Genomic DNA, 12,787 nt, shown 5'->3' on the forward strand with positions numbered 1-12,787 from the left:
CATCCTGGCCAAGTGCCAGAAGCTACCTCCACCTGTGTTGCCATTTCCTTGCCTTTCCCGCTAACGCCATCAGCCTGCCTCTATTTCCCATCTTCCCCTTTCATATGCGAGGGACATCTCGCTTCTCTTTAGGGTACCAACAAGGCAAGCAAGACTTTCCAATGCCCTCTGCTTCGCTCTGCCCCTCCCCTTTCCTTCTTGGAAATTCCACACCATCCCCCTCATCTCCACGGTTGCGGAGAGGTGGCTGATCTGTCACCTCCTTCCAGATTAGTAATCGCTGACCTTCATGATTCAAGCCCATTTACCCTCATCATCCACTGGCCTTATCATAACACATTGGCTAAGACCCACCTCCTCTTCCCTCCTCGGCGCCTGCGCCCAGCCGACTTTCCAATACGCAAATCCTCCTGTTATTACTCCTTTCATTGGTTGCTCTGTCCGTTTCTCTCCCCTCCCTTCTATCAGAGCAGCACCTCCACCTCTCTCCCATTGGCTCTTCATTCTGCCTATTTTCAAAAGCCACTCTTCTCCTTTCCACCATTGGCTAGTTAGTCGCCCTTAACATGTAGCTCCGCCTCTCTATTGGGGCCTTCGAACGGCCGTCCTTACTTGTCCAGCTAGCGTCCTATGGACCATATATTCCTGCCTCTTATTGGTTCATTGACCCGCCCATCTCCTTTCATGAGTCCTCATTGGCTACCTCACCCATCTGTCACTCACCAGACTACATCTGATTGGAGAAGGATGTGGGTGCACCCTGAGGGCCGTAGCCTTGCTGCCCGTAGTCGCCTTGAGGCCCATAGCCACCGCCGCCGCTGCTGGCCGGCTGCCCGTAGTCTGGCTGATAGCCGCCCTGGGGCCCGTAGGAGTCCTGGGGCCCGTACCCGCTGGGGCCCTGCCCGTAGCCTGCCTCGCCATAGGCGTCCCCGGGCGCTGGTTGCTTCTCGGGGGCACCAGGAGGAGCGCGCAGGAATGGGGCGGCCCAGCCTGTCTCCTTGAACACGAACCACAGGTTGCCGACCCAGAGCACTAGGTTCAGGAAGCCAAACACCTGCGGGGAGACAAAGCTATGCTGTCATCTAGCGCCCATTGCCCTAGTGGTCCCGGGGAACATTGAGACTGTTTGCATCGAGCTTGGATTCCCAGGCGCCCAGAGGGTGGTGGTTTCTGAGACCCTGACCCTCCGAGTCCCAGCACATGAATGTCTATGTGCAAAAAAATTGGTGGGGTGATTAGAATTCACATTCCCAGGGATGTACGTGCTTATGTATTTGCATATATACACATTTGTACATGTACAGAATATAGTAAATGAATCTAATTTTGTAAGATATAGTAAAATGTTAAGCATAAATTTTTATTAAATACGTGGGCATAACACTAATAAACACATATACACACATATGTATATACATATATGTATAAAGTACATAAATGGGATTTTCCAGGCAAGAATACTGGAGTGGGTTGCCATTTCCTTCTCCAGGAGATCTTCTTGACCCAGGGATCAAACCCGCGTCTCCTGTGTCTCCTGCATTGCAGGCAGTTTCTTTACCACTAAGTCACCAGGGGCTTATTATAAATACATATGTGTAAAGTATATAAATATATGATTTATACTAAAACAAAGATACGGAATTTGTATAAATATGTAAATGTAATTCAGTTTGGGGCCAGAAAGTAATATTTCTACTTTACAGTTGAGGAAACTGAGGCCCAGAGAAACTAAGTGGCTGGAGGTCTGATAGCCAGCAATTGACAGAAAAAAATTGGAACCTTAGCATCTGTAACACTTGTATACGACTTACCATGTGCCAGGTCCTTTTCTAAGCATTTTGTATGTTATTATTCCACTAATCAACTCTTGTTTTCCATTTATATGCTCAAACTGAGGTCTGAGAGGCTATCTATTGATAGTTACAGGTTATAGAACTTGCAAGTGGCAGAACCGGGATTTTAGCTCAGCCTGAGTCTGGCCAGTAGGGGGCGTCCAGATGAGAAACATTTCAAGTTATTCTTTCATTCTGCTTGTACGGAAACAGGTCCCTAGAGGGTACTCACTGAGTTGCCAGAGATTCTACATGACTAGGCTGAGCCTGGGATCCAGGACCTAACTGGACAGAAAATTTCATGCCCCCCTTTTCGGAACAGTTTGTGGTGTCACAGTGATTACAATTACTATCTTATCCTTCAAGGCTCTGTTGCTTGCATGCCTCCTCCAAGGAGCCCTCTCAGATTTCTTTGGAATTCTCCTCTCATTTTTTTCTTTCCAACACTCTTCCTCCCCATGCCAGATTAAGTTTCTCAGCCACCCTCCCCAGCTGTCTCAGCCAGCTTCCCAGGACTTACCACTGAGGTGTTGAGGCCAGAGGTCACAGGGTCCCTCAGCTCCTTGCATGTATTCCCTGGCTGGTGGCAGACATGCATCCCCTTAATAATGTTCTCTGGGTCTGTGGCCATCTTCACGTCTGACAGCCCCTTGGCCCAGGCCGATGAGCTAACCAGCCACATGAAGGCAAACACTGCCGTGGCCAGAAAGTCCTAGGACAGGCAGGGGAGAGGGATACAGCACCATGAGTGGGCTGCTTCATGCTGGGCTGTTGGAGCCTCCTCAGATCACAGGCTTTCTTGGGAGGGCAGGTCCCCCAGAAGAGGCTTGTCTCTCCCTTGCCTTTCCAGCTCTTGAAGCCCCCAACACTCACTTGAAGGTGGCCCTTCTTGCTTGGACGTGTATGTGTGTGTGTGTATGTATGACACAGAGGGTGTGAGAGTGTGATTGTGGTATCTGGGGTGTGTGTGTGTATGAGGAGGGTTCTGTGAGTTGGTTGTCTAATCTGTGGCAAGTAGTGTGTCTTTCCACGTTTGTCTGAATGTGGAGATTTGTGTCATTTTGTATCTGGAATGAGGGTGTATGAGTACCGCTGTATAGGAACCAGTGTGTCTGTGTGGTGTGATGGATGACAAACATGACTGATGTAATGAACCTCTGTGTGCTCCTTTCTTTCATCTAGACTGTGGGGTTTGGTGAGAGGTGGTAAGTTTCCAGGTGTCTGGGATTCCGTGTGGGCTGTAGAGTGTCCCTGTCACTCTATGAGTCAGTGTCTCTGATGCTCGTAGCAGCAGTGCTTGCGTGTGAGCCTGTCTGGAATTTGGTGTGGCCTCTGAAAATGGCTGTGTCCCCAAGGCTCCATGTCCCCTGGCCCCTGCATGCATGTGAGTGGCTGTGGGAGCTCACCAGCATGGGCCCTTTGTTGTTCTCTCGGTACTTGTTCTGCAGGAAGATGTAGGTAGCCAGAGCCCCCATGGAGTAGAGGAAGGCAAACACAGCCACGGTGACAAAGAATTCAGCTGATGAGGAGTAGTTCCCCACCAGGAAGATTTTTTTAGGGTCCCCTTGGCAGGTGGGTGCCTCAAAGTACACTTCGTGCAGCCTGTGGAGAGAGGTGGGCAGGTGTGGCCTAGGCCCTAAGAACTCCCTTCCCCTCCCCCCTCCCCAGTCATGGGGCCTCCCAGATTCTGACATGGTCCCAGGAAGAGGAGGAGATAACCATTCATGAGCACCTACTGTGTACCAGTCACATTTCATTATTTGTTGTTGTTTGGCTTTTATGGTTGCACTACAGGGCTTGTGGGGTCCTAGTTCCCTGACCAGGGATTGAATCCGTGCCTTCAGCAGTGAAAGCTAGAGTCCTAACCACTAGACCACCAGGAAAGTCCTGCAGTCACATTTCAGTGATTGCTGAGAACATCCTGGTGAAATAGGTGTTATTCAGCCCCTTGGTTATTCATAGAACACACCAGGCACCCTCCCACCCTAGGATATTTGCACTAGAATGCTCTCCTAGATATCTCATATCTTACCCACTCCATCTCCTTCAAGCTTTGCTACACTGTGAGGTCTTCTCAGTGAGGTCTTCCCTGATCTATTTAAAATTAAATCTAACCATTCCCTCCCAGCACTCCTTAGCCCCTTCTTTACTCCATTTTCTCTGTAACTGTGATACCCCTGGACATACCATGTATGTTACTTTTTTCCTTGATTTTTGCTGTAAGTACAAGAGGGCAGGGCTTTTTCCTTGGTTTTGTTCATTGTTGTGCCCTTAAGTCCTGGAACAGTGCTACCACATAGTAGGTGCTCAGTAAGTATTAAATGAAATATGTGGAGGCAGAAACAGAGGCTCCAAGAAACGCACTGACTTGCCTAAAGTCACACAGCTGGCATGGGAATGACAGAATTGGGATCTGAATCCTGTGTTTTTTCCCTATGTCATGTTGACTCTTCTCTCCACCTCACTTCAGGTCCTCAAAAGAAAAACAAATGTGTACATAGCAGAGGAGAGCCCAGAGACTACAAGATAGGAGGAGACGGACAGAAAGACAGGAGGGTAGAAGGGATGCAAGAACAGGATGGGTGTATGTGAGGTGTGGGTGGGGCGGGTAGGGGCAGACTGGGAAGACATGTGGTGTGAGGGAAGAGGGGTCATAAGGAAGAATGTGTGTGGGGAGAAAGACTGGAGTGACGTCCCTGAGCTCCGACCTCAGGTTGGGGGGCAGGATCCTGAGATAAGCAAATGGTGCCGGTGCCCTTGTATACCAAAGGCCCTAAGGGAAGGGCTTAAACGTATTGATCAGCTCTAAGCATTTTACATAATTGCCTCTTTTAAGGACTCTCCCCAACAATTCTCTAAAGGAGGCATTATTATACCTGTTTTACAGAAGAACAAACCAAGGCTCTGCAAGACTAAGTTACTTATCTGGGGCTGCAAGGCTGCTAAATGATGGAGCTAGGAGTTGGGTCTGGTTTGAGTTTTTGGGTTTCTAGGGGGAATGTGGAGTCCTTAAGGGGGGTTATTGGGGCAGTGGCAGGGATGGTCAAGGGGAACATAGGCTAAAGATTTTTTCCCTGGCAGACTTGTGGGTAAAGGGCAGATCCTCAGGACCTGAGGCTCTAGGCATGGTAGGTGTTGGGGGCCATACATTTTTGTGACCTTCTAGATTCCAAAGTGGAGAAGGCAATGGCAACCCCCACTCCAGTACTCTTGCCTGGAAAATCCCATGGACGGAGGAACCTGGTAGGCTTCAGTCCATGAAGTTGCTAAGAGTCGGACACGACTGAGCAACTTCACTTTCACTTTTCACTTTCATGCATTGGAGAAGGAAATGGCAACCCACTCCAGTGTCCTTGCCTGGAGAATCCCAGGGACGGGGGAGCCTGGTGGGCTGCCGTCTATGGGGTCGCACAGAGTCGGACACGACTGAAGCGACTTAGCAGCAGCAGATTCCAAAATATCTCATGCTGCAACCCCTACTCGTTCCCCAAACTCCCTTAGCTTCTGTGAGCTGGTGGATCCCTGGTTCCCATGCCCCCTCCCCAGCCTCTCAGACCGTGCCTCCCTGGCGCTTTTCTTTTGATTATTGCTCAGGGCCACTGCTGGACTATCCTCTCTTCAGTCTTCCCTCTCACCTTGGATGATCTCCTGAGCCTACATTTACCCTTAATGCTCAAAAATCCCTAATTTCCAACTCAATCCCTGACCTCTTTCCTGAGTCCTTTAAACTTCTTTATTTCCCTTATTTTAACAAACACTTATGGAGTGCTTATTGTGTGTCTGGCACTGTGCTAAGCATTTTACAAGTATTAATTCACTTAGTATGTATCATAACCCTGTAGGATGAATATTATTATCCCCTTTTATGGGTGAAGAAATGGAGACATGGAGCAGGTATGTGACTTGTCCTAGGAGTGGAAAAGCCTCAGGAGCCTCCATTGAAATTGTTCCTGTAAGTCTCTGTCTTTCCATGGCTAGGAGGGAAGCCTCTCCATTAGGGCAGCCACTTTGCCTGCTTGTGCTCACTCTCATGTACCTAGCACCCAGCATACGGTAAGAGCTCAATAATTCTCAGAACTACTTAATTGGGTTTAATCCTTCTCTATGGCTAAGCAGCACCCCCTCATTATTCTCTATCATAAGACCCTGCAGGAGGATCTCTCCTCGGATTTCTCCAAATCTGCAATTATCTTTATTAATTTGTTTATTTGTTATAATGTTGGCTCCACGAGGGTAGGGAGCTTGGTCTGTTTTATCCCCAGCACTTTGAGCAGTACCTGACATACAACAGGTTCTCAAGATATTTATATGGAATGAATGAATGGGAATTAAATAATAATATTGGCTAACATTATTATCCTATGGCATTAAGGATACATATGTGTGTGTGTGTGTGTGTGTGTGTATATATATATATAATTTTGAATCTTATTTATTGCTAGTCTCTTGTCCCTCCCCTTCACTAGAACATAGCCAGAGGGCAACAGCCTATGCCTGTCTTGGTCACCACGTGTCCTGGATGTCCAGAGCAGTGCCAGGCACAAGGTAGGTGCTCAGTGCATGCGCAGTGACCTGAATGGGTGTGGTCTCCCGAGGTGGAGGCTGGGCAGGAGCCTCTGGGGTGGAGGTGTTGGCCAGTCCCAACCCCCCACCCCCATCCCAGGCCTGTCAGGATCCCAGGGGTGGGCTAGAGTGGGGGCACACCTGAAGGGGTACTCGAATTCGACCTCGATGTTGAGGTCACTCTTGGTCTTGTTGGCACAGTCCACACTCAGCTGGAACTCCCCACTGTAACTGCCGCATGTGGCAAAGGCGAAGATGGCAAAGACCTTGGGCAGTAGGGGTGGGGATGGCCACAGTGAGCCTGTGTGCACGTGGGATGGGGCTGCCCTCCTCTGGACAGATCAGGACCCAGTATAGGCAGCAGCAGATGGACTAGTCCCCACCCCACCCCCTAATCAGGGCTCATGGGGCCCAAGGACAAGCTGATTAGAGGGGTGTGACTATCTCTTCCAGTCTTTCTCCCACTGTCTCTCTTGGGTTCTACATTTCAACAATGCTCTGATTCCCCTTGTTCTGTCTCAGTCTCTATTTCTCTCTCTGTCTCTCTCTCTCTCTGTATTCTGCCTGTCTCTGTTGTCCTCTGTGTCTCTAGTTCTCTCAGTCTCTCTCTCTCTCTGTCTTTGTCTTTCTCAAATATCTCTGTTTCTCTCTCTACTTCTCTAGTGTCTATGTAAGGCTCTTTCTGCCTCTTCTCTCTCTCTCTCTCTCTCTCTCTGAATGTATGTCTCTCTGTGTGTGTGCCTTTCTCTTTCTTGGTTTGTCTCTAACTCCCTGCTTTGTCTCTGACTCATTGTCTCTGTGGTGCTCTCTCTGTCTCCCTCCTGCCTTTCTGTTTATCAATTTATCTCTTTCTCTTTTTGCAGTGGGTCTCTTCTTCTTCTATCTCTTTCTTTCCCCACCCCACTTTTCTTTCTCTCTTCCTGTGTCTGTTTCTCTTTGCATCTCTGTTCATCTTTCTCTGTCTCCCATTTCTTTGTGTGTATCTCTATCTTTTTTCTGGGTATTTCCATCTCTGTCTCCATCATTCCTGATCTCCCATTCTCTCTGTCTCCTTCACTGTCTCTGGGTTTCTCTGGCTTTGTGTCTCTCCCTGGAGAACCAGCTTCAGGCTTCACCTCCCTTGCCCCTCTCTCACCTCAGGAGAGAAAGTAGCACATCACAATATTCCACTTCATGATGTGGGTACCCTTGACCTTATGTGATGTTACATCACGGCCCATCCATTCTCTGGCCCCAATGCCCTGGGACTTCACCCTGGAGCCCAATTTCCCCATACCCTTTGCCCCCCACCCACCCATCTATTCCTCCCTCCCCATCCATACTCCACCTCTGCTCTTCCGAATCCCAGTGCCTCCCTCTTTCTCCCCACAGCTCAGACCACACTCACCCACTGCAGCACCTTCACGAAGCCGAGGGGCTCCTTGACCACCCGGAACTGACCCCCAGCCACCAGCTGAGGAGAGAAGTAGTGGGGAAGGGTGGGGTTGTTGGGGATGGAGAGGGAGGTGAGGGACAAGGCCACCAGGCAATAACCCCCGGGGATAAGGCATGTGATCTCAGGGAGAGAGTGACGCTTGGAGAGAAGGTGAAAAGGAGAAAGTGACACTTTCAGGAAGGTGTGAGTTCAGGGTCTCTGAAGAAGATCCCTGGGGTTCAGGGAGATGGGGAGAGAGATGGTAGAGGGGTTCAAGGATGAGGAAGGTGGGGATGGAGTCAGGACTAATTAAGGAAGGAGAGAAGGTTTGAAATCGTAAAGATGAGTCAGATGGCAAAGGGGATCAGGTGGAGAGAGTGAGGAAGGAGTTGGGGTTCATTAAGGTGGGGGAAATGGTCTTGGATGGTGAAGGTGAGTCAACAGGGAGGGAGTTGGGTTGGCTAGGGTGGGGGAGGGGTCTGCAGCGGTAAAGGTGAGTCAGATGATGGTGGTGGGGTGTCTGAGATGATGAGGATGGGGAAAGGTTAGTCCTGGTTAGAGGTGGGCGAGGTTCTGAGGTGGTGAAGAAGAGTGCGATGGCAGAAGGTCTGGACTGATTAAGGTGGAGGAGAGCTGGGACATGGCTTCACTGTATATGTGCTGGGGGAAGGGAGACTAGGGGTTTGGGAGAAGCGAAACCGATCGTCCCCTTTGGTCTGCTCTGGGGGAAGAGGTGGTCGTCTACCAGGGTACCATCTGGAAGGGTCTGGGAGGGGCAGGTGTCAGCCCTCCCTTGCACCCCCGCCCCCACTCCTTCTGTCGCTCTATTTCCTAGCTCATCCGCAGCACCCCCCAATCTTCCTTCCATTCTCCCTTCCCATCCCTCCTTGCCTATACCCTAGCTCTAAGACCCCTCTTCTTCCTCTCTCGCCTGTAAAGAAATGGCTTCTGGCGGCTCCCGCTGCGGCAGTGAGGACAGCTCTCGCTGCGGCAAAGGGCGCACTCCTTTTCTCCACCTCCCCTTCCCTCCCCTCGTCTGCCGCAGACCCCAGCCCCAGAGCCGGGGACCAGGCGTCCGCTGCTAGAATTCTGGCCACCACCTCTAAGAGTAGGCAGGATTCACTGAGACCCGGGCTAGGAGGCCGGGCAGCGGCGGGCTCTGTCCGCGGTGCTGGAACGCGTACCTGATTCACCACGTCCATGTCGGCCAGCAGCAGCATCAGCAATGCGGGGGGCGGGAGGCGCCTGCTGGCAAGGGCGGGCGCAGGGCGCGGCGGGGGCGGCGCGCGATCGTCGGAACAGCCCAGGCGGCCGCAGCTCCGCCCCTCGCACCCCCGCCTCACTCGCCAAGGGAGCCTGCGCACAGCGGCCGTGTCTAAATCTCACTGGTCGCCATTCCAGTCGGGAGGTTGGAACCGTGAGAATTCTCTGGGAAGGTCGTGATCTCTGAAAACACGGCTAGAGATTTGGGGAGGTGGACCGTTCCGTCCTACAGTAGGACAGTTTGCCAGCCCTTTACTGACTTTGTTGAATGTGTTCATTTATTTAATCCTTAGAACATCCCTATGTGGTAGGGTCCGTTGTCCCCATTTTTACAGGTGAGGAAAATTAGTCCCCAGAGAGGTTAAGCGACTTGTATAAGGTTACCCAGCTAGTTACTGACAGTGCCCAAAGTCTCTGCAATTTCTTGAGAGTTTCTTCTTTTCTGCATTTTCAACACATTAAAAAAAAAAAAACCACCACCCTCCCACTCCAACTATCTCCCCTGTTTCTCTCTTCCTTAGTAGTCAAAGCAACACTTTGACTAAGGAATAACTTAGTCAACTCCCTACTCCAACTCTACACTTGTTCAGTTCAGTTCAGTTCAGTTGCTCAGTCATGTCCAACTCTTTGCAACCCCATGAATCACAACATGCCGGGCCTCCCTGTCCATCACCAACTCCCGGAGTTCACTCAAACTCATGTCCATTGAGTCGGTGATGCCATCCAGCCATCTCATCCTCTGTCATCCCCTTCTCCTCCTGCCCCCAATCCCTCCCAGCATCAGGGTCTTTTCCAATGAGTCAACTCTTCGAATGAGGTGGCCAAAGTACTGGAGTTTCAGCTTTAGTATCAGTCTTTCTAATGAACACCCAGGACTGATCTCCTTTAGGATGGATTGGGTGGATCTCCTTGCAGTCCAAGGGACTCTCAAGAGTCTTCTCCAACACCACAGTTCAAAAGCATCAATTCTTCGGCACTCAGCTTTCTTTACAGTCCAATTCTCACATCCATACATGACCACTGGAAAAACCATAGCCTTGACTAGATGGACCTTTGTTGGCAAAGTAATATCTCTGCTTTTCAATATGCTATCTAGGTTGGTCATAACTTTCCTTCCAAGGAGTAAGTGTCTTTTAATTTCATGGCTACAATCACCATCTGCAGTGATTTGGGAACCCCCAAAAATAAAGTCGGCCACTGTTTCCACTGTTTCCCCATCTATTTCCCATGAAGTGATGGGACCAGATGCCATGATCTTCGTTTTCTGAATGTTGAGCTTTAAGCCAACTTTTTCACTCTCCCCTTTCTACACTTGTTACAACCTGTTTATTCCTCAGTCCTCTCTTAATTGGATTACACCTCCTTCCCGCTGCCAAAACTAGGCCCACCGAGGTCAATGGCAATTGCCACCTTGTAGAAGCCAATGGATAAATACAGCTGGAATTTAAAATGCTAAGCCTCACTCATACTAAAAGAAATGCCTATAAAAGCTACCAAAACATTGTTTTTCACCTTTGAGGATGGGGAATATAAAACAGTTTGATAATGCTCTATATTAGCAGGTTAGCCAGAAACAGGCATTCTCATAAATTGCCCATGGAAGTTAAATTGGTATAACTTCTGTAGAGAATAATTTTGCAGGATGTAGCAAACTAGCAAGTCTACATATGTGGCTCAGCACTTACACTTGTAGGAATTTGTCTTGCAGGGAGATTCATACATGTGCTAAAGGAGGTATGTATAAGACGATACACTGCAGTGCTCTTTATTTTTTATTATAAAAATAAGGAAGTGTGGACACTTCCCAAGTGCTCATTACTGGTGGCCAGTTTAACAAAAAACTCAGCTAGAGCCACAAAATGGAGTATGATGTAGCTGTCATTACTAATGATATGGAGCTGTGTAATGATATCCAAGATACTTAAGAAGTGCAAGAGGCCAAACTATGTGGGAATTGTGTACAAACAGAATGAAGGGATTGCATCATCATAATAGAATAACTAACATTTTAAATTATGGTGATTCTGTGAGCTTCTCATATATCACTCATTTAAATCCTCACAAGTCTATGAGTCAGGTACTACTATTATCCCAAACTAAGCTGAAGGAATTTTCTAAAGTAATACAGTTGGAAAGTGATAGAACTAGGATTTGAACAGCTGGTAAGTGGTAGAACTTTGAACAGCTGGTAAGTGGTAGAACTTTGAACAGCTGGTAAGTGATGGAGCTAGGATTTGAACCTAGGAAGTTTGGCTCCAGCGCCTGTTACTGTTAGCCATTGTGCTAACATATCAGTACAGCATTCTGTAACTGTATAAAAGATATCTGATAACACTGGTTGCCTCCAGAGGGAAGGGAAAGTTTCACTTTATACTTCTCTGTACTTTTGAATTTTGAACTACCTGAATGTATAGTTCAAATGTATGTATGAAGAGCTTGGGCTTTGGCATCCAATTGCTGGAATTTGCACCCCACCTCTAATACCTGTTCTGTATGACTTTGGACAGGTAAGATAATTTAAAATGGTACTTACAGGATAGCTGCACTGTTAAACAAGATAATCACTGTAACACACCTAGTTTGGGGCCCAGTAAATGGTTCATTTTACCTCTACACATCTCTGGAACCTACTCCCTTCTCTCCATTTCCTCTGCCACCTCCCCTGGCTAAGGCAACCATCATTCCTGCCAAATTTAGCATCTCCAGTCTCTTCCCCCTCCCTTCTGTTTTCAGCACAAACGTCAGAGCATCTATTTAAAATGCAAAGTTAACTATATCACTACCCTGCTCAAATTCCTCTCATGGCTCCCCACTGCGTTCAGGAAAATCCCCAGGGGTTGGGGCCTGGCATTCAAGGGTCTGCATCATCTGGCCTCAGGTGGCTTGTCCCACCTCATCCCTCAACAACTCCCTTCCCTCTCTTTACCCTACCCATAACTTACTTTCCCACCATACACAAGCCCAACCACCCTAAGCCTTTGTTTCCAGACCTAGTGCAACTCTATATTCTGAGTCCCAGATCTCCAATTTTGGTTTCTCTCAAATTTCAGTCTTGGTTCAATTGACACAAATTATACAAATGAGACACCCCTGCTCTGAGAGCTGGGGGGAGACCTTAGGTCAGACTCTCCCTGCAGGTGGCCCCATCCTGTGCCACTTCCAACACTACTTCAATTCCTTTGGCATGGGGATGACTAACACTTTGGACAAGTCTTGACACATGTCTAAGCCAGTTCAGTATGTGCTAAGGGAAACCCAGAACAGTGCCTGGCACAAAACAAATGCCTGTTAAACCTTCACTGAATGAATGAGACCCCAAAGTTTGGGCAACGACTCAAGGTAGCAAAAGAAGCAGAAAGAGTATCTGTGAGATCTGGGAATCAGGTACTCTAAGTTGGTCTCAGGAAAGCCAGGTTGGCCCTGAGTGGGTTCTCCCAGGCTAGAAACCTCACCCTAAGCTGTCACCCATGTCTTTTACAAATGAAGTTAGATTGTTTCTCTCTCTTTCTGGCCATGCTGTGTAGCATGCAGGATCTTATTTCCCCACCGAGGATCGGACCCCATGCCCATGCAGTGGAAGTGCAATCTTAACCACCATACCACCAGGGAAGTCCTAGGTTTCCCTTTGTTCCAGCAGAAAAGGCAAAGTAGGAGACAGGGTGATCCCAATTTAGTCTCCCTCTCTGACACTGTCAGAGAGCCCCTCTGCCTAAGA

At 48.8% G+C, this 12,787-nt stretch overlaps 1 protein-coding gene across 1 annotated transcript; it reads right to left on the bottom strand.

Moving 5' to 3' along the window:
* Positions 1-727: 727 nt before the first annotated feature.
* SYP (synaptophysin) lies at positions 728-9,029 on the bottom strand. Its single transcript, XM_068962872.1, has 6 exons — positions 8,994-9,029; positions 7,783-7,848; positions 6,537-6,661; positions 3,239-3,434; positions 2,353-2,544; positions 728-1,054 (listed from the first exon to the last, which is right to left on the bottom strand). Exons 1-6 carry the CDS (start codon positions 9,027-9,029, stop codon positions 728-730), a joined length of 942 nt encoding a protein of 313 aa, XP_068818973.1.
* Positions 9,030-12,787: the final 3,758 nt, after the last annotated feature.

Source organism: Capricornis sumatraensis, chromosome X, assembly GCF_032405125.1.
Source record: "Capricornis sumatraensis isolate serow.1 chromosome X, serow.2, whole genome shotgun sequence".
Lineage (NCBI taxonomy): Eukaryota > Metazoa > Chordata > Mammalia > Artiodactyla > Bovidae > Capricornis > Capricornis sumatraensis.

Coding starts and splice junctions, on each gene's coding strand:
- SYP (XM_068962872.1), bottom strand. CDS start 9,029: ATGCTGCTGCTGGCCGACATGGACGTGGTGAATCAG. Junction 3,435..6,536: donor GAATTCGAGTACCCCTTCAG/GTGTGCCCCCAC, acceptor CTCTCTCCACAG/GCTGCACGAAGTGTACTTTG. Junction 1,055..2,352: donor CTGGCCTCAACACCTCAGTG/GTAAGTCCTGGG, acceptor GTCTCCCCGCAG/GTGTTTGGCTTCCTGAACCT.